Source organism: Paraphaeosphaeria sporulosa, assembly GCF_001642045.1.
Source record: "Paraphaeosphaeria sporulosa strain AP3s5-JAC2a unplaced genomic scaffold CC84scaffold_2, whole genome shotgun sequence".
NCBI classification, from domain to species: domain Eukaryota; kingdom Fungi; phylum Ascomycota; class Dothideomycetes; order Pleosporales; family Didymosphaeriaceae; genus Paraphaeosphaeria; species Paraphaeosphaeria sporulosa.
The window spans coordinates 447,161-469,569 of NW_017253361.1; the positions used below are offsets into that span (position 1 = coordinate 447,161).

Consider the following 22,409-nt stretch of genomic DNA (forward strand, 5'->3'; position numbering starts at 1 on the left):
AGCTGGTGCGACAGGCAGTCAGCATCACGCCAAGTAACCATCTATATCTGGCAGGAAGGCTGACCAATTTGGGAAACATACTCGAAAGCCGATATAAACGCAAAGGGAATATGGACGACCTAGAAGAGGCAGTTCAGCTGGTGCGACAGGCAGTCAGTGTCGCGCCTAAAGACCATCCGAATTTTGCAGGTATTCTAATGAGCCTGGGAAACAAACTTGAAAGCCGATATGAACGCAAAGGGAACATGGACGACCTAGAAGAGGCGATTCAACTAGCACGGCAGGCAGTTGAAGCGACGCCTAATGGCCATCCAAATCTTGCAGGGATACTAGCGAACCTAGGAAGCAAACTCAAACGCCGACATGAACGCACAGGGAACACAGAGAACCTTGATGAGGCAATTCAACTAGTGCGCCAGGCAGTTGAAGCGACGCCTAATGGCCATCCAAAAATGGCAGGCATGTTAGTCAACCTAGGAAGCAAACTCAAACGCCGACATGAACGCACAGGGAACACAGAGAACCTTGATGAGGCAATTCAACTAGTGCGCCAGGCAGTTGAAGCGACGCCTAATGGCCATCCAAAAATCGCAAATATATTGAACACTTTGGAAGATATGCTCAGTAGTCGATATGTGCGGACAGGAAGGATAGATGACCTTGACGAGGCGATTCAACTGTCACGGCAGGCGGTTAACATCACGTCTGCCGACCATGCTGATCGCTCAAAGTGGCTAAACAACCTGGGAAACAATCTCGAAAGCCGATATGAGCACACAAAAAGAATGGAGGACCTATTCGAGGCAATTCAACTGGCGCGTCAAGCGGTTGACATCACGCCTGACGACTATCCATATCTGGCAGGCATGTTAGTCAACCTAGGAAGCAAACTCAGCAGTCAATATACGCGCACAGGTAATATGGAGGACCTTAAAGAGGCAATTCAACTAGGGCGTCAGGCAGTCAACATGACGCCTAAAACACATGTGAATTACGCATTTATGCTAAGGGGCCTAGGGTGGGACCTCGGTAAACAGTACGAGGGCACCCGAAGGATGGAAGACCTCGAAGAGTCAATTCAGGTGGCGCGGCAGGCGGTCGATGCCACCCCTAAAGAACATCCAGATCTCGCAGCGGCGCTACACTACTTGGGAGGAAGACTTGGTAGTCGATATAAGCATACAGCAAAGATGGAGGACCTTGAAGAGGCAATTCAGCTAGTGCAACAAGCGGTCGACATCACACCTGAAAACCATGCAAATCTCGCCCCTGTGCTATTAAACCTAGGAAACAATCTCGAAAGTCGATATAAGCGCACTGGAAACATGAAGGACCTCGAGGAGGCCGTCAGGATATCCCAAAACGCCTGGGAATGCAACAACGCCGCTCCATTTGTGCGTATACGCGCGTCCACCCTTGCTCTGCGCCTGCTTCAAAGTCAAGAGGCTTTCGAGACCGCTTACACTCTTGCAGTGGAAGCAATACACCTGCTTCCCTATGTTCATAATAGGTCCTTAAGCCATGAGGATCAGCAGTATGTCGTCTCTCACTTCTCAGGGTTGGCAAAGACGGCCTGTTCTCTCGCTGTTCAAACAGGAAAAGGACCAGAAGCAGCCTTAGAGCTCCTAGAGCAAGGACGTGGGGTGATCCTTGGTCTTCTTATGGATGACCGAAGCAACACCTCGAGACTACGGGTCGCTTATCCTAACCTGTGTGCTGAGTACGAAAGTCTTCGATTTGAAGTGAACAAGCCTGTTAAAGATGGTGCAGATGATCGTGCGCAGAGGACTGTTTCAACCAGGCGAAGAGAAGCAATCGTAAAGCTTGAGCAGTGTATAAAAGATATCCAACAACTTCCTGGGTTAAGTCAATTTCACAAAGGACTCACTACCAAGCAGATGCAGAGCTGTTGCATAGATGGCAGCATCGTCGTCGTGAACAGCACGGACCTCAGGAGCGATGCCATTATTGTAACGGCCAACGCGTTCAAGGTCCTCTGCCTCCCAGGCTTAAGCGCGCACGAAGCCAAGGTTTGGTCTGATCAGAACCTTTCTACGACCTCATCGAATGACCGCGGTCGCAAAAACAAAGCATATCTTCAGTTCCTATCATGGCTATGGCACGGATGCGTGAAGCCAATATTAGACGAGCTTCACTACTTCGTGCAGTCTTCTGTGGATGACCTACCTAGGGTTTGGTGGATTGGAGCGGGTCTCGCTACCTCCTTCCCTTTCCATTCTGCAGGGGACGCGTCTGCTGGACCGACTGAATGCGCGTATTATCGAGCCATTTCCTCCTACACACCAACAATCAAAGCCCTGCAGTATGCTCAACAGCGTGCCAAATCCATTGGCCCATCTTGCTACGATCCTTGGAAAGTACTTACCATAACTATGCCCAAGACTCCTGGTGCACGCGACCTTCCAGCTACAAGAGAGGAGACACACGAGGTTAGAGCAGCTCTAGAATACTCTGCGTCTATAGAAAGTCTAGAGTACCCGGACGTCGCGAGCACTATGGCTCGACTCCAAGAGTGCAGCATCGCCCACTTCGCCTGCCACGGGGTATCTAATGCTAGCGATCCTTCCGAGAGTGGTTTGATACTGCAGACAACCGAAAAAACTACTAAAGAGCTAGGTCAGGATAGACTAAGCGTTCGTGAGGTGTCTCAAGCCCATCTTTCGCGAGCAGAGATTGCATATCTATCAGCTTGCTCGACCGCACAGAACCAAGCAGAAGGGCTCTTAGATGAAGTGCTCCATGTTGTTAGCGGATTCCAGGTCGCTGGCTTTCGACATGTGATTGGGTGTCTGTGGCCATCTGACGACAGCGTGTGTGTAGCAGTTGCGAGATCGTTCTATTCTGAACTTAGTCAATATGTGGCCGCGAGAGAAAATAATGATAGGACGGTTGCATTAGCATTACACAAAGCGGTTATGCAGATTCGAGAAAGCAAAGAGTACCGGAAGCGGCCGCTGCTCTGGGCACAGTATGTGCACTTTGGGGCATGATGTGGCGTAGGGATAGTTAGTGAGTCATTTGATTTTAGATGTAGTAGCAGCCTTAGAGGGGCGAAACAAGTGAGGTACTAGGGCAGTTGTAGCAGTACTTTGGCCATGTGATGCTCTCATCCGATCTAGACCAGCTGGGCAAGTGTTCAGTCTGGTGCAGATTGTTCTTTGCCACCGCTAGCAGGCAGGATGGCCGACCCGCTCCGGACATGACCTTGTGACGTGGCGAATATATAAAAGATAAGTTAAGTTAGTTGATAGAGAGGTGGAGAGGTACGCACAGTGACCTTCATGTAAGCCAGTGGTTGGGTGGTGTGTATAACGCCACAGAATGACCAGCCACAGTTGCACACGTTATTTCTTATGTAATTCTACCTGGGGTTAGTAATAGGGAGTGATTGTATCTACACGGAGCTAGCTCAATAGAGTTAAGATTTCCGCTCCCGTGTAGCAGGGGTCGTGACGAGCTAGAGTCGCACACCCGGAAGCCAAACCTTCGTGAGGCTGTAGCATATACTGGGGTGATCTCAGTCACAACCTAGAGTGGAGGTGCGACAAACAGACCTGAAAAAGAGGCTGGGGCAGTTGCGGTAGCAAATACAGATTCTAGCCTAAGAATAGAAGCAGTCCCGGACCTGGGGCCTTAGACTAGAGTAAAAAGGAGGAGGTACCAGATCTGGGAACCAGTAGGCTAAGAATAGAACCAGTCCCATATCTGAGAACCTGAACGCGTTGACGCAAGGGCCGCCTTGTGAAGTTTGGCAGATGTAATTAGACTTGTATAGGCATTAAAAGTTGCCAAGAATGGTAGACGGCAAGCATACCAGCACATCAGAGAGCGTTTCTAAATCAAAGCTTGGCCAAGACCCAATGGGTCAAATTAACGTTAGTATCCGTGTATTAACTAGTAGCAATACCAAGGCTCTAACTCGATTTCCATGCCTGCGCTCAACGTTAAACCCTACTCCAAGACTATCCGAATCTGCGAAAAGATTCCTACCTAACGTCCACCCCTATGAGGTGAAGTACATGGCGAACCAGAATCGACCAATTAGCTAACAAGGACTACGGACTCTACTTCGACCGTGACGATCTGATTTGTAGATTCCTTCGCACAAAGCTTTTCTTTTCGTAGGGATGGACGTTACGTGTGCCTTATTATCACGATCTAAGTAAAACATTCCACCAGCATCCAACTTCGAATCCTTCTCCTTAGCGAAGTTTTCCATATCGCCCAACCAACCCATTCATCGGCTTGTTGTCATCTGGATGGTCATCAGCGTCCCTATCCGCCTTCCAGCATTGAATCCAGTGATCCAGCCTTTGTGGAGGTCCGGGTCGGGTTGGATCGGCTCTATAGAAGTCATGGAGCTTGTGTGGGCTGTTCTTGAAGTTGGCTACATCATGAAAGCCCGTCCCCAGGTTAAGGTTAGGCCAGGTCACCTATAATAAATTCTATGATTCAGGTACCTAGCGATAGAGCCAGCGCACACAATTCTAATGATACCTTTCCCTAAGCTAGTGAAGGAGTGGTTGCGGTGCCATCAGCGTGGAAAAGGGGTAGTTTAGGGGGAGGGGAGGTCGCATCTGTGTAGGTATAGTGGTAGCTAAGCGAGGTACTAGGTAGCTAAAAGAACTCATCGCACTGAATCTGCCAAGCCCTTATCACCTCTCTCTTACTACTATACTCCTTCGCTATGCTACCCTACCAATCCTTTTTGCAAGGCGAGTACCAGGCGATAGAGAATAGGCTTACGATCACAAGGTTACCCTAACCATGTTAACAGGAGCGCTGTGATCTGGAATGCAACGACTCCTGTAATGCTCAGTGTATGATGTAACTGAATGGTATCTGCAGTGGAAGCTGCAAGAGAGATAACAAGGATCCGGCCATGTGCAATGACCCGGCCAAAATGGCGAGAATATAACCGAATTTTAGCAAATTTTGACCCTGATCTGTGTCTGTGTTCTCTTGCCATAACTCTAGCTTTCTACCGTGATGGAAATCTATGGGTTGGACTTAGGACAACTTGCTTACTCTGGGCGACGCTGGCTCTGTAGAAACAATGTGTTGGTAGGCAAGTCAGTAGTCCACGCAAGGCGAGACGGGTGCCCACTTGATGATTCTAAGTGTAATGGAGAGAAATGTCTGAGCATCACAAAACACTTGGTGCACAGGAGACGCCAAGAGGTGAGCATCTCAAGGCTGTGGTGGCTTTGATGGGTTGTGGCAGAGCGTCTTAAGACACCCAATAAGCGGCTGGTTCAATACTGAACCTGTATTATTCCAGAGATAATATCGTCGGGATCGGCAATAATAAGGGTATGAGGACGGCAATGGCATAATAGAGATGGCAGCTATAATAAAGGCAATGTATCCCATTCGGCGCGCTACTGGGCAGAATTATGGTTCAGTCTTGTCCAGTCAGGTATATGTCAGCGGATGCGGCTAACTCCGAGTACTGGCTTAACCACGCCCTATCACATCAGTGCACATCGGAATCTGTGTTAAATCCAGAAGGGTAGTTATTCATAAAGGGTTAGGGTTGGCTCTCGGGCAAGGCAACTGAGGGGAGGGAAGGGTCTTATTGATACGGCAGTAACTTGCGAAGTGTAACAAGTCAATAATATGGCCTAAGTGTAGTCCAAACGATAGATTGATAAACAGGTTGAACACGAGTATGAAGGTTTATACTCAAGTTTCTATATACTCATAAGTCCCACACGTCCCAGAGTCCCATGCGTCCCAGAATCCCGTGCGGTCCTGAGATCCGTGGGACTCGTGACTTGTCACGTGACGTAGTTGGCGACCGGCGCAGATCGGTGGTCTAATAAGCCCGCGCCATGCGCGAGCGGATCCTAGCACTATTAGACTAAAATTCTAGTAAAGTTATTATCCTTCCTATATATACAGCATTTCTTCGTCTTCCATGGCAAAAAATAATTCTAACTCGCGTATTGCGATTAACTTGTGCCTCTTTAAAAATGAGCTTCATCTACATGGTGGTGTTTCCCTGATATCCTTGCACGACTGCGCGTGGCCATTGTAACCATATATCCCAAGCAGGACCAACGTGTTCTGCAATATTTTCCACCATACGATGAGGTTTCCTCTGGAACCACCACCACCTGTTTTTAACCTGAGACACTATGAATCCAATTGCCGCATAGAAATGTGCCAAGATCACCAAAGCGATGCAATCATGCGCTTTGATCATATCAATGAACAAGGAAGGACACAAAGCCTGCCATCTCAGAAGGGACAACAGTAGTTCTTCAAGAGGTTCATCGTCGAGATCTTGCGCTGTAGACGCAGACAGATGTGGCATGAGAGACTCGAAGCGCTCGATATAAGTCTCTCTTTTCTGTAGAAATGGAGACAGAGGGGGTAGGTTGTGGATAAGGTGAGCGAAGAGCGCAACAGGCCCGGGGCTTGCCTTGGTTCGTGGAATGATGACTGGTGAATGAGCAGGGGGTGCAACGAGTGACTTGTAACGACCACTGTGAGCGACATGAGACCCATCAGCAACGACTGCCTGAATGCCACGCAGGAAGGTGAAGGACGTGTCCTCACAGGGATGTGTCGTGGACGGGTTGACATCGATAATCGAGGACATATGGAAGAAAAGGAGAAAAGATGTGGCTAGCACAGCGTCTTGGTTTGGATGGATGCGGTTGTTGAACGCATGGCTGAAGGTTGAAAGCGTCTTCTGGAGGTGATGTGCTTCGCGGATCTTGTAGTCGTAAGGTGGATGTCCCCCAGACAATTGAGGTGCGTCCTGGAGATGGCGGGCGGCAAGGGCGAGTACGGCATGCATGAGAAAGTTGTGCTAAGGCGGGTTTCAGTACGTGACTCAACTCTAATGCAGGTCGTCATTGATCATACCTGGAATGCGAGCTGTAATGCATGTTGTGCCCAGAGTTTGGGATCCCCGAGCAGATCAATGCTGGTGGTTGATTTGAAATGCATCATGAGGAAGACGTCTTGGGCATCGTAAAGCCGAGCACACTCGGCCATCCCAGGTACTATCTGATGTCCTAATATGACGAGAGCATCAGTTATGGCGAGAGGTGCCTCTCCATGATCCTTTAAGGTGTGTATCACATTGTTCTGGCATTCGCCTTCTGCAACCTCGGTCTCAGCAATGAAGGTAAATGGCAGGGTGAACGTGATGACTTGATCGTTCCAGCTTGGTACGGCATTGGTGGGATAGGTGCAACCAGAAGAACGAGCCTTGCACTGGGAGCATGTTGGGCGCGACTCGTCACACTAAACAATCAGTGAGGGTCTTTAGTACATTGGCGCGGCCAGGTCTGGGACATTAATAACGGCATACCTTCACTTTCCGCGCCTTGCATGTTACACAACCCAACCGAGACTTGCCCTTCGATCGTCGAGTTCTTATGGCAGGTTTGAGGCGGGCGCGGCTAGCCAGATCTAGCTCTACTTTACTGAATCTCATGTTGGACGTCGTGGAGTGTAGTGCGGGCAGCACAACGGAAGGGATAGAGGGAGGCGAGGGTCATGACAATGAACCGCGACCGAACTGGTGAAACCGGTAGGTATGTAAGCGGCAGTTTACGGCCGAAAATTGCGGCTCCAGCCTCAGTCTCGGACAACGGCGGATGCTGCCAGTGATATGGGCCTTTGCCTCGAAGAGGTAACTTACGAAGTCTGGTACAGGGACGCGCATCCTCCGACCCCTCTCGACCTAACCAGACTAGGTTAGATGAAACCACTCGTACATTTCCCAAAGACGATGTTCTTATCAACATCTGTGCTTGGAAATATATCTCCGCTGACTCTTCAACATGGCGTTCGTGTATTTCTAGAACGAGCATGAGGGCAACGCGGCCTCTGGGCGACCAAGATGAAAAACAGTTTTTTTGGATCGGAGATTGACAATTTGGCAAAGTCTTGGTCGAGGGCGTTGACTTTTTTTTTTTACATAAGTTCCCATGATTTCTTTATTTCCTAGTTCTCAAGCTCTCGGTTACTATTTACCTTTCCTTCCACACTAGCATCGCCTCGACCATCAAGCGGTATAGCATCGCGCACTCAGCATGCCATCAATCTTTCTCATCGCCATTTTGTTGGCTGCGGGTGTAACTGGGTTAACCCTTCATACACATCGTTGCTCTACCAATACCCAGGTCGCTGGCACTTACGTTAATGGGAGTGTCTCCATGAACGATAACCCCTGGATCCATTTTGACGCACCCATGACCCAGGGCTTCAACCTTACAAACGGCGAAGACTGGTCATTCGAGGGCGCTTCTACCGATGGAGAATCTGGAATGGGCTTCACCTTTAGTCGAGGCACAGTCGCTGGGCATACCTTGGCCCAACGGATGTTCTTTGCCGTGGTGTGGCCCAATGGTACCAGGTTTATGGAGTCCACGTTTGCAGACTATTCTACGATCAATATTTGCAGGGGCCTGATCAAGGGCACGTGGTACAACGGGACATCTGGCATGAATTGGACGTTCGAGACCTCTGAAGACTATTCTCGCACTGTTGTCAAAGTTCAATCGGCCACGGTTCAAGGCACGTTCACGTTGCATGCGCGGTCTCCAGCTGTGTACCCAAACGGGCTCATCTACCCCCACCCACATGGAGACAACCTTTTTGCGCCCTATCTGTACTGGGTGGAGAACGTGCCCGTTGGAGTCGCGGCAGCTAACCTCACCATTCGCGGCACGCCCTTCGTCCTCAAGGGCATCGGCGGACGAGAACGTAATTGGAATTCGTTCGCCTGGGCTCAAGTTAGTGCACGCTGGGACATGTTTAGGGCCAAGATCGGCCCGTATACGCTCATGGTCTGGACTTTCGAATCGAAAGTCGATGGCCAAACTTACTTCAGCGGCGTTCTCATGGAGGAAATGAACGTGCTCTTCCGAACCCGGACCCAACAAGTTTCGACAACCAAAAACTACGGCTCATTCAGCCTGCAAAACAACGGAATGGTTCGCCTGTCTTCTGAAACGAACTCTGCAACGCCTTTACCTAAGTCCAGACACACCGGCTATTTGCTGGAGATGGTAGCTCCGACTACGGGAGAGCGGTGGAGGTTCGAGGTCGACTACACGAAGTGTGTCTACTGGTTCCCTGCAGGGCCTTCTGCGAGGCTTGGCGGCTTTGTCGGTGCCATCAAGGGAGGACTTGTCGGTGGGCCTCAGCACAGCGGACGTGCCAGTGGGACAGCCATGGAAAAGGACTAAGAATGTCGGCAGGCCACTCTACTCCCTATTTCAAGTCAAATTTTTTCTCTACGCTGATCGGTCGTGCCTCTGGATTAGAGATCGGCGTCTGATAGTTGTTTATCAACCGACCAAAGACGTGCTAGTTAGCTTAAATTATATATGATAGAAATTTAATTTATACTACTATGCTAGTGACACCGCTTCCAAATTCCAAGCGTGAACCTAAGTAATTAACAATCACCAAATTGCCCCGTTAAGACGATGGCCCAAACCTCGCTCTGTCTTAGCACAACTCTATACACATTGTGGTACAGAGACTAGGGTGTGCTGATATTTGAACCGTGTGCGGAGTTCAAGCAGATTCGTAATTTGGGTTTGGTCCCGCTAATGCTGACTTCTCTCATCCCAGAGCAGATAGAATAAAATTCTTTTGGGATGAGCTACATGCAATCTAAACTCCCAGAAGGTCCATGGCAATTCCGTAGAGAAACGCCATTGCCTCCATGCATTCCATGTACGCTAAAGCAGACTCAAGTATAGCTCAGGCCTAAATATATAGATTTGAAAGGGCTTCATCTACTCAGTACATAATAGATCAGGCTAAGATCTATCTAGGGGCTTCAGTGACCTATTTAACTGCTTCCCGGCAAGGCCGTATTAAGCAGGCAATTGCGCGGTTCATCAAATCAACTTGACACTGCTTGAAACGAGCTTCCACGAAGGGTCTTATTTTGTGAGGTCGCATTTCACCAAGGACGTCAGTCGTCGGAGTGTTGTTTTCAGCTGCTGGGTTTAGGCCAAAACAGCAGCATGATTGTCCTAGCTCCATATACACTAGAGGACTATACCAAGTAGGTAGTTGTCACTGGGAGTCGTATGTTCTGTTATTAGACTTGCGAGGATTAGAATCATATTCTGTTCTCTTGTCATAATAATTTGGGTGGCATAGGGCACGAGTGTATCTTCAGCTGCTGGGCTCGATAAAGTAGATGTGTTGTTGATCTTCTTCTTGCATATCAGCTGGGAAAACACATTACGTGGGTGTTTCTCATGACCATGATACGTCAATTAAATGGAAAGAAGAACGTCTACCATGTCATAGGATCGTCTCGAATTCGTGAAGTGCTTCGCAATACTGCTCATCCTACACTACAGAAGATCCATCATCGCATCTTGGTATAACCCTGGGCGCAGCACCGCTAAGCGGCGACCTTGAACTTCCTCAATGGGTCTCCCGCGCACTTGGTCAAGAGACGAATCAATTTCCTGGCATTTCCATAGTCCTTGTAGCCGTCAACGAAGCCAGTCACCATGGTCCCGTACTTCTGCCACGATCACTTCACGAAGCGGCCCTGTGCGTACGATGCGTCAGCCTTGGTTGTCCATCCAGACGCCTATACGGGATCGGCAGCCAAACTTACCTGGTAGATGTTGCTATCGCTTTCGTGGAATCCCAAGAAGCAATTCTTGCTCTTGCTGTCCTTCCGGCCATAGAAAACGCCTCAAAGGTGATTTTTCCACCGGCCCGCTGGTTTGTGCCGAGTCTTTTGAAATCCTCGATCTTACCTAAGCACACGAAGAGGAAGTACTTTGGGTTATCTGGAGGGTCATATGACGAGATTAGAGGCGGTGCGCGAAATGATGTGTTATGCAGGGAGGAGAGTGGGGAAAGACACAAAACTTACTTTGGCCGTGTTGCTGTAGATCAGTTGCCGGTAAGTGTATGATACCTTCTCACCTACTCTTGCAGTAAGAGAATGTCTTCGGTTGGTTGCCGGGACAGAAATTACGACCCCCCAAGGATTCAAGGAGTGTACCCCTTGCAACCTCCTTAACTATTTCCAATTAGTCTAGAAGAAGAAAACAATCGGTCTATTTGACGATTTAGGATACTGAAGCAATATATTTGGGAACCTGGAGTAATCGTCCTCTAGAGGAACCGGTCTAAATCTTGATTTCACCTACCTTCTCGTACTTTGTGCAACCCTAGTGTTAACAGCGTCAGGGACATTAGTAATTTAAGGGTTATTTGAGGGCAGCGTATACTTCATACTTTTAACTTTTAGTATTTATGTGATATAGCATGTCAGAGTTATCTTAGAGGCATTTGGATTTGTCGCGGTCGATCCATGCTGCTAGCTCGCTTTGGATGCTGGCTCACCTATAGACGTTGCCGCCATACCTAATTTTCTCTTGGGCCTAGAACATAGTTGCCGCATCTAAAGGTCACAGAGGCTTCCAGCTCGTCGTGAGACATGCCATAAATGGCACATCTGAACATGTTTGTGCTGGGCTTCTGAGGCTTTTGTTTAGTAGCCGACCTCAATTGACGCGACTGATACGTAAGTATGCAGAGTCATGTTAGGATATTCGTTTTCAGTCGCGCAACAGGCGCGTTAACTCCGTTCAGAGGCCCAAACTCATGTAGGTTTCAGCTCGGATCTCTCGACAGGCTTGAGGAAACGTCTCGCCGATGTTCTGGCTTCGCTGTTCGACTCGCGCTGGGAGCGGTATCATCTGGATAAATGCGTGTATAGTCGTTGTAAATATAGGTTCTTTAATCCAGGAATAAATTCGAAAACAACACTGGAGATGATATCAATGCCATTGTTGTGGATTTGAGACCCGGACCTACACTACATGTTCAAGCCCCTTTCATATTGCCAAGCTATGTGGTCCGCTTCCCCACATTCTCGGGTTTCACTATCGTATAGGGAGGATCACTATGGTGAGATCCAACAAACTTGCCAAAGTGTTCGTGGATCTTTTCACTACGTAAGCTTAGCCAATGTGGAATTTACAAATCCTGTCTTCCTCGTTGCACCTTGCTAGGGACTGAGCGCCGAAACTCTAGTGAATCAAAGACTCTTTCTGTCTTGGATCGATATTGGCCTCTTTAGATGTTGAAACATGAGGAGTATGTAGGAATGACCCCCGCTTTGTAAATTCCACCATCCTTCAAGTGGGGCCAGAGCTTTATAAGAATTCAAAAAGGCTGTTGAAAATGTAACGGAAATACCGGGATATGGTCAATAAGGATTGTCAGTGGGCCCGATGGGATCAATGGATTATTTGCCAGAAATGTATCATCCGAATACGAGAACAGTCGGGCAAGGACGAATGTGAATATACATCCAACTCTCCTGCCATATGACCTACATAAATCCACCCACAGCTCTAGCGTATCATAGTCACCCTATGCACCTTTGTAAACTCATGCACGCGGACCGTTTCATTCAGCTTGTAGCGCTCGACTAGCGTCACCAGCGCCGTCCTCTCGGGTTCAGCGAATGTATTGATGTCGGCCCGGTGCAGCAAAAAGCTGATCTCGCTCGCAAGCTTAAAGTGCACCCCCCCGGTTCCCGAAGTGCGAGGAACCAGCCGAAATAGCATGTTCGCCCCATTCTCTTCGACTGAGGCAAGCACATTGAAGCGCAGGTTGCTGAGCATCGACGGGCCCGGCCCATCATACTGCTGCATCAAACACGCATGTTTGCCCTCACCGCTAGGTGCACCCATGGGTATTATCACGTGGATCTCATCGATGAAAAATTCGCCTTCTAGATCGGGATTGGCCAATGTGACTGAGAAGACCAAGTCCTGGCGCTCGCCCATGGGCACTGTGCACACGGACCTGTCATGCTCGACGGCGCCGCTGCCATTGGAGGAAATCTGCAGGGTGTAGCTGGGATTGTCTGATGGGCCGGTTGTGGGCCCGAGATCTGGCGTACCCGTCAATGCGGCCACAAATTTGGCCATCTCTGGCGTGTGCATCATGGCACACACCTGATCTGGCGAGGGACCGGTCGCTGGAGCCAACTCTGTCAACCGGCTTTGAGAGTCGGGGGGATCAAGCGGAGCTACGATAGGGAGCAGAGGCACCTCTTCGCCCCCGTTATCGTCGGTCTTTTCGGGCTCATCGGTCCAATCTGGTATGTCAGGCACCCAGAAGGTCCGCGGCTCGCTGGAACCAGGAAGTTGCACAGGTTGTAGACTTGGATTTGTGAGGATGTGGGACTCGTTGATGGGCATAGTCAGTTGGATGCCAACGATAGCTGAGTTCACGGTTGTTCCCGCACACGTGATCCCTTCGTCCTTGGGCATGCTGTCTTGCAGCAGCTCCAGTAGACGGTCTGACCAGGCGGGGAACTGTACCGTCCGCGCACTGTTGTTTGGGCCCCATCTGAATACGGGCGGGTCCGTGGCGTCGGTCGAGGCGTTTCGCCTGAGAACTTCTAGATTCGGTTCGCAGAGCGGCTGGCCTCTGTTTGCGTCGTCATAGGTCGTATAGATCCTTCCATATGACGTGCTTAGCTCGTTCAAGGTTAGGCGTTGGCCGATGGCGAACGACTGCTGGTGCGGCGGCTGAGTGAACTTCAGCCCCGTTAGGTGGCTCGACCCAGTGCTGAAGGGTGACACGTCGAGCAGGCAGAGCAGTACGCCGTCTGACAAGACCACCTGCCGGAGGGTTGAAGGCAGGGTCGGATCGATGCGGGGGGTATCGAATTCAGCCGTCACACGCAGGTCCGGGAAGCGACTGACTATTTCGGAGCGCATGAGGAAGCCGAAGCTCGGTACAGGCGGCAGATGACCTGTCGGGAGAGGCGTCGTAACGTAGCGATTCAGAAGCCTCTTGATGGACGCGCGGACTTTGTCAAAGCGCGACTCCACATGACTGCCGACACTGAGTGCGCCGTCGATGAAGGCGTCGATCCAGTTGGCATCGATGTGGAAGAAACGCAGGCTCTCCAGCGGGAGGTGGTTCGGGTCCACGACAAGATACTGGGACGGGATGTCGGACAGGAACATTTTGTCCAGGATCCATGTCAGCACCTGCGCCCAATCCGTGTTCCTGGGCTTGTTAAGTTCGTTGTATATCGTCTCTTCGTCACCGTCGGCGCTCTGGGCCAGTTCCTGTGCAGCCTTCTGTGCGTTGCGAGCATACTTGTCCTCCAGCGCCTTGTTGCCCAAAGTTAGGTCAACTGGCTCCTGCTTGTTGCTGATCCAGCGATAGACTAGGTCCCCCGTCCTGTTTCCCAGGATCGCGTCGTCCTGCACCTTGGCCGGCGTTCCCACCACGCGAGATGTGGAAGCGGCTACACCTTCTCGATTAATGTTCACTTTGGCCTGCGCCATAGCTAAGACATGGATTGTTGCGCGTAGCTTCGTCAGAGCGGTGCTGAACGCTCGGTCGGCAATCGCCATCTTTTTGCCTAACTGCCAAGCGGAATAGTAGGTGATATCCACCAGTCCGAGCTTTTCATCCAGAATTTGAAGATCCATGCCAGAGTCTGAGAGCATATTCCATATTGTTGAGGAAGGATGGGGTATGTACTTGGGTGTCAATGCGCCGCGGAATTTGGCCGCCGTTGTCTCGCCCGTCTGAACGCGATATTTTGTGAGGGTGTACCCATCACTCATGCGGTCAATGACGTGCTGGTTATCTGGATCCGACACTGGAGCCGAGGCAGTAGCACGCAGCCAGGTACTGGTTTCACCGAGATGGCGCAGGGCGCTTTCAACGTCGAACGACTGGGGTGGCATACAGGTGTAGGACCAGCTGTGCAACGAGGCAATGGCAACATACTGTGTCTCCGCTGCAAGTGGAAGCGTCAAATCTTCGATCCCCTCTAGCGAGACAAGATGTACGATGACAGGCACTGGGCCAGTCTCACTGAATGGCCCAACACGATGGGAGAGAACGATGCTGTAAAAAGCTTCTTTGTCGACGCGGCGGATGTGGGAGAGGTAGCCGTAACGTGACAAGTCTGGGCGCTTCTGTTCTACATTCGTGTTGGTGTTGTTTCCGAAGAGCTCAGTAAAGAGGCTTGGCTTCAGGAAGATGGTGCTGACGCTGGCTGCTTCGGCATCGCTCGTGCTGCCGGCCTTGATTGACGTCTGGCAGTTGGCAAGCTCTTTAATACTCTCGAGAGGTATGGACATCGCAAGACTCGTGTCCTGCTCAGGTACTACAGAAGGGACATGATTAATGTATCGAAGGATACTCTGGGCACCTTTAAGATGCTCGCCCGGCAGAAGAAGCTCGTCGGCAGTGAAAACCAAGAGTGCCAGCCAGGGAACGCGATAGACGTCGGATGTCAGAACCAGGTCCGAAACATGTCGTTTCCATGGAAGGTATGGATCGCTGAAGACTAAATGCGGTAGCGTTTCTACAGGTGCGCCAAGTCCAGCAGGCGGATACATGGACTTGATGGCACCGTCGGGGAGCTTGAATTGCGGCGTCATAGTGAAGTCCTGTCGATCTTCCTCACGGGGCAGGTTGCTCTCGCCATGGGAGATGATCTGAGACGTGGATATGGTGTAGTCGCCGCCTTCCAGCGACGGTCGGAAGAAGGAAAACGACTGCTGGTCTCCTGGTGCTAGAGTTTTGAATCTCCCTGTTGCCTTCTTGTCCGACTGGCCCTGTGCGAGAGCGCGGAGCACCAGGTGGCGTGGTGACTCAGTGTTTGTCGGCGAAGGCAGGGACATTGTGTCTCAGTAACTGTGCGCATTCGAAGACACGCTGATGAACATGTGCCTGACAGCAAACCTGGGCTGGGGAATACGCAATTCTGGCTTGGCACGCAACATGGGCACAGTGGGCGGGTGTACGTTAGTCATATGGTCTAGACGCTCCAGCCAGCCAGCAACAGCAAGTGTTTGTCGCTGAATCTCGCAAGTGTCATGTACGTGCTATTGGGCTCGGCTAAGAGAGCTAGAGGTGACATGGAGCTAGTGGCTAGGGCCTCGTCACTGACCGTGCAGCCAGCCACAGGAGCACGCCTGTATAACTAACCGAGCCTAGGCCGCAGCCACTACCAGGGCATCACCTCTACCACTGCGCACGCCTCATCGCTGTTCGACGGCCTGTAACATGCATGCATGCAGCTGGCTCATGCACTATTCAGATCATGGCGACCGCTGGCAACTTACTGGCCTGTGTTGCGTGGACAGCAGCCGCGGGTAATATGGGGTACCGGTAAGCTCTATCCGTTTAACTCCACCAGAAAATGCTTGGGCGCGACCTGCTCAGTGACTCTCCTTTCGCCGGTCTGGTAGCAGAGTCTATCACCTCCCCGTAACAGCTACTAGAAGTAATCCGCTAGCGATTGGCGTGCCCGGTCTCTATTTTGTTGCGTCAGATCTCCACGCAACCCGCGGCGTAAAGACAGCTGCGGCGTCCCGTTGTTCCACAACGATGGCAGTGCGACGGAAGGAAGGCCTGTCGATGCTTCGGGAAGACTTGTTACCGAACACTCTGCCACCTCGACCGAGGTTCGCCTTGTCAAGTGAATAATGGGCTCATCAATCGTTTCAGCTGGAGAACCATCAAATGGGATGACTTTGATCAAAGTCCGCTATCATACAGACAGCTTTAGGAGCTTCCAAGTGGATGGAGCACTATACCCCTGAAACATCTTCGTCTCGTGCAGAAGCAAATACAACAACCCTTGTGCGTATTCTCTCAGTATGTACACTTTTACCAGCTACCTCTGTCCTAAATCACGCCAAATTTGAATTCAGAATGGGAGTCTCTTCTCATTCTACACGCATGGTTGGCATGTCGAGACCTCACACTAGCAACTTGAATGTCAGTCTATTCGAAACAGTACCCGTTTTTACTTGATTGAAGAGACAGATGATGAGAACAAAGTGAGATACAAAGACCTGGCAGAGACTAGCCAGGTATCGTACGACCGCTTCATTTGCCCGGGTGAAGAGCATAGGCATTTCCACTCGAAGCTATCATCAGACCAGACGCCCGCAACGACCCAGCCGTGAAACGTCAGGAGTGGTAATCTTTCCTTCGCTTTCTCCTCGCGCTTCCGTCAGCAACGCGCGGGTCGATCGCTAGGCGCCCACTGTGAACAACTAGAGGGATCTCTACGTAAAGCCGATGTTGTCGGGTGACCCAGGAAAGTCCACCCTCGTCGTCAAGGTGTTTCGGAAGAACCAGTGCAGAAGGACAGACAGCCAAACTCAAAGTACGACCCGATTGCATGGAAGTGCTAGACAATCATGTTAGGCCTACCGCGGGCGCTCTGGGACAAATGTAGCTGTGAACATATCCTATGAATTGTGAGGCTAATGTAAAACAAGACGACCCGAAACAAGACCCTACAGACCCCAAGTGTAACACCTCCGACTTGCTCACTGGCAGCGACATCTGCACACAGCTATTAACCGGCATGATCCACTTGCCGCGGCCGCTAGAAATCTCTAGTGACAATCTGGAACCGCTCAATGCGTCTCAATCTGACAAGCGTGGCGTCTGAAGCAGCCAGCCCCCCTTCTTTTCCGAATCTCGAAGTGGCCCTGCCAGCTATCGAGCCGGGCGTGCCGAATCCAACGCCCCAGCAATGGGAGACTGTCAGAAACAAGTGGTCGAACGAGCGACCGAGGGCACAGGAGTTCGTGGAGGCTTGGGCTGTCACGTCAGGTTAGGATCAGGGCGTGGTTGGCAAGAGGAGGCTTACTGCAGCAGTGCCAAGTATGTACATCGTCAAGCGAGAGAGCCTTTAGATGCGCGCCCCAACCCTTGTGGCGGTAAGATTGATAACATATAGGTTGTCTCACTGTTTTGGCAGATAATCAACATCATCTCATATCCGTTCGATTAACGTGTGTCCGCACTTTAACAATAATCAATGGTTGATTTCTTCGCATTAAGCAAGGTAGACTAGGAATCGCACAATGGACCATGGACTGTATTGAGACTATTGAGATTGAGATTCACCGCAGCGTGAACGGGTCATGGAGTCAGCCTTATGTCGGGCCACGTAATTGGAAATCAACGTGGAGGCTGGGATCCCTACAGCGCTACGTATTCCAATCCCACAGGCTGCTCACGGTTGTTGTGGCAGGAGTGCGTCGCATACAGATTTTTATTTTTCTGCCCTGCTGCACGCGTTCAAGAGAAGTCGTTAGGGAAGCATTTCTCCTTTGTCCACGACTTTTGGTCGTGGGTCAACGCATGATCCATCAACTGCGTCTTGTTTGTGGAGACCATTTCCTTGCGGCAATTCTGGCACTAACCGCCGGACCGAAATGTCAGCAGTGTCATGCCGCCCTTTGCTTTGGTGGCTCGAGAGCACGACGCATGAGGACGTTGGGGATTAGATACAATCATACAATGGAAGTCGGCTTGGGAGCCTTGACCGGAAGGCCGTTCGCCTTGACCGGTGCGCGGGTGCCAGCCTTCTCGGCTGCCTTGTGCTCGCGCTGGACCTACACGAGGGCGCGTAAGCGGGACGTCCTTCGCCTGCGCAGAGGCTCGAGCGACACATCACATACCCTAGCTTTCTTGGAAATGGGCATGATTGCTGTTATAATAGGCGTGTTCGTGATGGGGCTTGAAGTGGGCGCTGTGCATGAGAAGATTTTCGAAGATTACGCCAACGTTAGGGCCGTAGCGCACCAATTGAGGATATCGCGCTAGCATTAGCGCTAGTCTTCCCGCAAATGTCTCGGCCGCCCAGCAACCACAACTGGTATAGCGGAAAGGAATGGGGACACGTAGAATTGTGGTGAGAGCATTGTAAATCAAAATTATGTTTGCAGAGGAACTCTTGCCCAGGGCATTGTCGCAGTCTTACCGCACTACGAGGCGAAAATTTGGCCGCATTTATGTTTATACATGGCATGATGTAGACTTTCCCATAATGCTTGTGAGGACTAGGAGAGCGAAGGCAGTGGGTTCATTGAGATTGCCACGACTCTGGATGGTAATTTCGTACTTCAGCTCACCCGGTGGATCTTCGCCGTAAATCTGCTGTTGTAGAGTTGATCAGGCCGAGAAAGCCATTCTTCGATTTGCGACAGTAACCTGATGGAGTCGACCAACGTAAGAGCAAATGGCGGTCTGTGCCTGTGGGAGTCCAGATGAGGTAACGACCGTCTTGATACTAACTAGATACATGGAAGCCAAACGCAAAAGGAGGGTAACGTATTCGGGTTCAACAAAAGAAAGACGCGCGATTCTGGCGAATGGAGTTTTGGAAGGCAGCACTCAAGGACAGACCTTCAAAAGAAGTAAGACGGTAGATACGATGACGTGAACGACCGTGAGAATCGAGTCAAGCCATGGCAACTACTGTGTCTGCCCTGTCGTGTATGGTTCCGTCTCCGGTGGTGGAGGAGGACAACGTGAGAAGCCCTTCCCCTCCAAGACAAAAGGAAAACGTATGGTATATATAAAGAAAACGACCTTCGAGCGAGAAACGGTATGGTAGGTCTTCGGCCATAGCTGAGCTCCCGTGAGAGAAGCAGCAGCATTCGTATTGATAACGTCAAGCAGTGTGACTGGAAAACATTTGAGCTTAGGACTGAAAGCTCTGTCATATAAACGAACAAGAAATACGTCGTTCAGTGATGGATAGAGACGAGCGGCTTTCTTTCGTATAGTCCCTGTACCGCCTACGTCGGACACAGGGGTGTTGCAACCGAGTTCGTGACCTTTATATGCGTTGTTGACACGGGAAGAGGCCATACCAATAAGGTTCTTAGCAACCTTCACCACGTTAAGACGTAGGCGTGGGCAGCTTCTGTCGTTGCGCATGGCGGTCGGTTCCACACGCGAGTCACCCCCAGAACGATTGCGCATATTGATCAAAGAGGTCATTACCTCCGAGGCCAACACGTTTCCCGACGAGCGTTCGACCGAGATGTGAGGCTCTGGTAGAGTATTTGTAGGTTGAAGATCGGGACCGCGTCCATTGACGTTATGATTATGATCACGGCGTTTCCAGCTATGTAGACGCATCATCTCCGACGATATCTGCTTCATAAATTAGTCATCCCCGGGACCATTTAACACGGCGATCAGGGAGTAGTAAGTACATTAACGCGGAGCTTTGCAGGTAGATGTGCAGGTCCGGGGTCATGATCGGGGTGGTAGACGCAGCCGTTCGGATTGTCCAGAGTCAGTTCACTTCGCAGATTATCGTACGAACAGTCGATAACGGTGCTTCTGGGAGTCATTACGCCTGCAGCCAACAGGGTCCACAGGGTCTATGCCAGTGCTTTGCTAGGGAAGCTAGGCGCCGCCGGTGGTTGTGCGGGCCTGGGATCGTGACCGCGACTGTCGTAGTTGGTCAAAGATGCCGTCTCTGACGTCTGGGCTAGCGATGGCAAGGCCGCCCGATGGGTTTTGGTGTTGGTGTTGCAGCGATGACGTTGTGGGAATGTGAAGCAGCTGGCGAAACGAAGAGTGAGAGGCGGCAGCCTGGAGGGTTTTGGCGGGGCAAGCGCCAAGAATTATACTAATCCACAATGGGGTGTCAGTCTGCTCGTCGGGCTGATCCTCAGTAAACTTATTCTTTGGACTCACCCGATCCTGAACTTGAGGAGCAATACATGATGTCCCAAAGCTCACCATCGCAATGGGCCTGGGATGTAAATCGTCAAGACTATTACTATGTGACGATCGACGGTGCGATCTCCTCGCCTGTTCAGTCAGAGGCAAAGCGCAAAACTAACATCTTTTCAGCTTCCGGCAACTATTGTTACCACTTCCAGAAAGAGGAAACGCCAGTCGCGAGTAGTATTGGCGGAACCTATGAGGACCAGAGCTTGAAGGGGAGGAATGATAGCGTCCTAACCGAACCCGCAAGCGCACCCGCAGATATTCGTGAACAGCAGCCAAACTTCATACGCGGAGATCCAGAGAATGGCTGGACCGAAGGACTCGACTCCAGTAAGTCCTTCGACCCCCTGTCATTTTCCTTCTTGTAGAAATCTGATTTTTAGGCTATCGCATGCGTACCGGCAGTGAGGCATATAATTTCTTCAGGGTCGGCAAAGTAAGGTCCCCGCAATGGCACGTTGGGTTGCGATGAACTGTATTAGGTATTTTCCATGCTTCATATCCAGGCTGCGAGCGCAAATGAACTCGCCCCTATCAGCGACAACATTACAGTTGTTAAATATGGTGAACGCGCATTTTCACAGATCAGACGCTTTGTGATAGTCGAAGTCCGAAGGGGATATGTATACGCTTGGTACGGTATTAGCTGATCATTTGAAACGTCCAGCATACTAATCATCACAGTCCGATATCCACATACTCAAGACGGGGTACCCTGAAGCATGGCTGCGTTCCATCAGAGCACAGTGTCGTTTACCTCTCAGGCACCGCCCCAACAACATTCGCAGGGGAGATGGAGGGTGGCTTATGCAAAGAGCCAATTGCAGTAGTACCTGCGGACGTTTCAGTTCAGATGCACCCTGCCAGTCGTATACACTATGCGAAGTCTTATCCAATTGAAATGAATGTCAAGGTGAAAGATATAGGCGACGTGGAACCAGCACACCTGTCTCTGATATTGCGATACTACAGAGAAGAGAACTCCTTCCAAGACAACGGGTCGAACACATCGTATACAACCCCTCAATATTCGACCTCGCGGTATCCGATCTCTCAAAATCAATCAACCTATGCAAACTCGCAAACATCTTATACGTACTCCACACCGTATATAACTCCTATTTCTGCACACGACGTTAGCAGCGCGGTAGGAGAAGATCATCGAGGTCTTAATATTCCTGACACAGGTGCGCTAGCGTTGTTCCAAAGAGAATTCGTCTAATTCTTAAACAGAATTTGAAATTGTCCACAATCCTAAGGCGTTCTTCAAGAAGGGGAGAGTTTTTATGACTCCATGGCCTGAGCCCGCTGGAGACGCTGTCAGGGACCAGACTGGCCCACGGGTTTCTGTCAACATCCAGACATTTGTCGTGATACGACCGCAGCATGGGCATTGCACGTGTTTGCCTATCAACACGTATGGAGGCCAGGGCACCCGTAAACCTGGCGTGATTGCTAGAGACCACGCTGCAGTGGTTGCCCACGGCGACGAGCCCCCAAAACATTCACTGGAACCGCTCACCAAATCCCCCATCTTTCTAAAAGTCGAGAATGAGTCGATTGGGCCTGTGGATCCTATGTCGCGCATAAACTTCGCCAAGGTGTACACCGTCGAAGACAACATGAAAGTCCGTAATATTGGACGTATTGTTCCGGAGTCCATTCATCGGATGGACGAGTACTTCAAAGAGTCTTTCAAATTCGGCACAGTTTGAACAACGGACGTGCAAGCACAAGATCAGTCTTCCCAGCAATCTTTTCTCTGCCAAACTCATACGTACCAACATTGGATCTACTATAGAATTCCATACTCAAGTAGACGTCGGCAC

The 22,409-nt window shown here is 50.6% G+C and overlaps 8 protein-coding genes across 8 annotated transcripts in view; 4 read left to right on the plus strand and 4 right to left on the minus strand.

Moving 5' to 3' along the window:
* CC84DRAFT_1234709 (TPR-like protein) overlaps positions 1–3,011 on the plus strand; it is a gene marked incomplete at its 3' end in the record, with an annotated part of 5,097 nt that extends 2,086 nt beyond the window's left edge. The window contains exons 2-3 of the mRNA XM_018183826.1: positions 555–1,167; positions 1,288–3,011. Of these exons, the coding sequence (XP_018039688.1) occupies positions 555–1,167; positions 1,288–3,011 (2,337 nt within the window). The remainder of the gene's footprint in view (positions 1–554; positions 1,168–1,287) is intronic.
* A 2,996-nt stretch (positions 3,012–6,007) lies between these two features.
* CC84DRAFT_1193198 (uncharacterized protein) lies at positions 6,008–7,032 on the minus strand (the record flags this gene model as incomplete). The annotated part of the gene is made up of 2 exons (XM_018181282.1): positions 6,008–6,841; positions 6,898–7,032. 2 exons carry the CDS (start codon positions 7,027–7,029, stop codon positions 6,008–6,010), a joined length of 966 nt encoding a protein of 321 aa, XP_018039689.1.
* An 838-nt stretch (positions 7,033–7,870) lies between these two features.
* CC84DRAFT_1234719 (uncharacterized protein) lies at positions 7,871–9,233 on the plus strand (the record flags this gene model as incomplete). The annotated part of the gene is made up of 1 exon (XM_018183827.1): positions 7,871–9,233. Exon 1 carries the CDS (start codon positions 8,076–8,078, stop codon positions 9,231–9,233), a length of 1,158 nt encoding a protein of 385 aa, XP_018039690.1. The 5' UTR covers positions 7,871–8,075.
* Positions 9,234–10,025: 792 nt separating this feature from the next.
* Positions 10,026–11,103, plus strand: CC84DRAFT_1171921 (uncharacterized protein; the record flags this gene model as incomplete). The annotated part of the gene is made up of 3 exons (XM_018179940.1): positions 10,026–10,066; positions 10,339–10,930; positions 11,065–11,103. The coding sequence occupies 3 exons, from the start codon at positions 10,026–10,028 to the stop codon at positions 11,101–11,103; spliced, it is 672 nt and encodes a 223-aa protein (XP_018039691.1).
* Positions 11,104–12,104: 1,001 nt separating this feature from the next.
* On the minus strand, positions 12,105–15,266 carry CC84DRAFT_1160501 (uncharacterized protein). Its single transcript, XM_018177512.1, has one exon. The coding sequence runs from the start codon at positions 15,156–15,158 to the stop codon at positions 12,393–12,395; it is 2,766 nt and encodes a 921-aa protein (XP_018039692.1). The 5' UTR covers positions 15,159–15,266; the 3' UTR covers positions 12,105–12,392.
* A 2,860-nt stretch (positions 15,267–18,126) lies between these two features.
* On the minus strand, positions 18,127–18,591 carry CC84DRAFT_1136869 (uncharacterized protein; the record flags this gene model as incomplete). The annotated part of the gene is made up of 3 exons (XM_018176118.1): positions 18,510–18,591; positions 18,348–18,443; positions 18,127–18,246 (listed from the first exon to the last, which is right to left on the minus strand). The coding sequence occupies exons 1-3, from the start codon at positions 18,531–18,533 to the stop codon at positions 18,127–18,129; spliced, it is 240 nt and encodes a 79-aa protein (XP_018039693.1). The 5' UTR covers positions 18,534–18,591.
* A 306-nt stretch (positions 18,592–18,897) lies between these two features.
* On the minus strand, positions 18,898–20,401 carry CC84DRAFT_1202094 (uncharacterized protein). Its single transcript, XM_018181750.1, has 2 exons — positions 20,055–20,401; positions 18,898–19,992 (listed from the first exon to the last, which is right to left on the minus strand). Exons 1-2 carry the CDS (start codon positions 20,193–20,195, stop codon positions 19,306–19,308), a joined length of 828 nt encoding a protein of 275 aa, XP_018039694.1. The 5' UTR covers positions 20,196–20,401; the 3' UTR covers positions 18,898–19,305.
* Positions 20,402–20,524: 123 nt separating this feature from the next.
* CC84DRAFT_434096 (uncharacterized protein) lies at positions 20,525–22,386 on the plus strand. Its single transcript, XM_018186246.1, has 5 exons — positions 20,525–20,646; positions 20,704–21,016; positions 21,063–21,214; positions 21,265–21,767; positions 21,814–22,386. Exons 2-5 carry the CDS (start codon positions 20,972–20,974, stop codon positions 22,293–22,295), a joined length of 1,182 nt encoding a protein of 393 aa, XP_018039695.1. The 5' UTR covers positions 20,525–20,646; positions 20,704–20,971; the 3' UTR covers positions 22,296–22,386.
* The last annotated feature ends 23 nt before the right edge of the window (positions 22,387–22,409 follow it).

What these genes read in the sequence shown, in the direction of transcription:
- CC84DRAFT_434096 (XM_018186246.1), top strand. Translation starts at nt 20,972, where the DNA reads ATGCGTACCGGCAGTGAGGCATATAATTTCTTCAGGGTCGGCAAA. An exon ending in ATTTCTTCAGGGTCGGCAAA is followed by an intron (nt 21,017 to 21,062) that starts GTAAGGTCCCCG and finishes GAACTGTATTAG; the next exon opens with GTATTTTCCATGCTTCATAT. An exon ending in AGGGGATATGTATACGCTTG is followed by an intron (nt 21,215 to 21,264) that starts GTACGGTATTAG and finishes TAATCATCACAG; the next exon opens with TCCGATATCCACATACTCAA.
- CC84DRAFT_1202094 (XM_018181750.1), bottom strand. Translation starts at nt 20,195, where the DNA reads ATGACTCCCAGAAGCACCGTTATCGACTGTTCGTACGATAATCTGCGA. An exon ending in CTGCAAAGCTCCGCGTTAAT is followed by an intron (nt 19,993 to 20,054) that starts GTACTTACTACT and finishes TTTATGAAGCAG; the next exon opens with ATATCGTCGGAGATGATGCG.
- CC84DRAFT_1160501 (XM_018177512.1), bottom strand. Translation starts at nt 15,158, where the DNA reads ATGTCCATACCTCTCGAGAGTATTAAAGAGCTTGCCAACTGCCAGACG.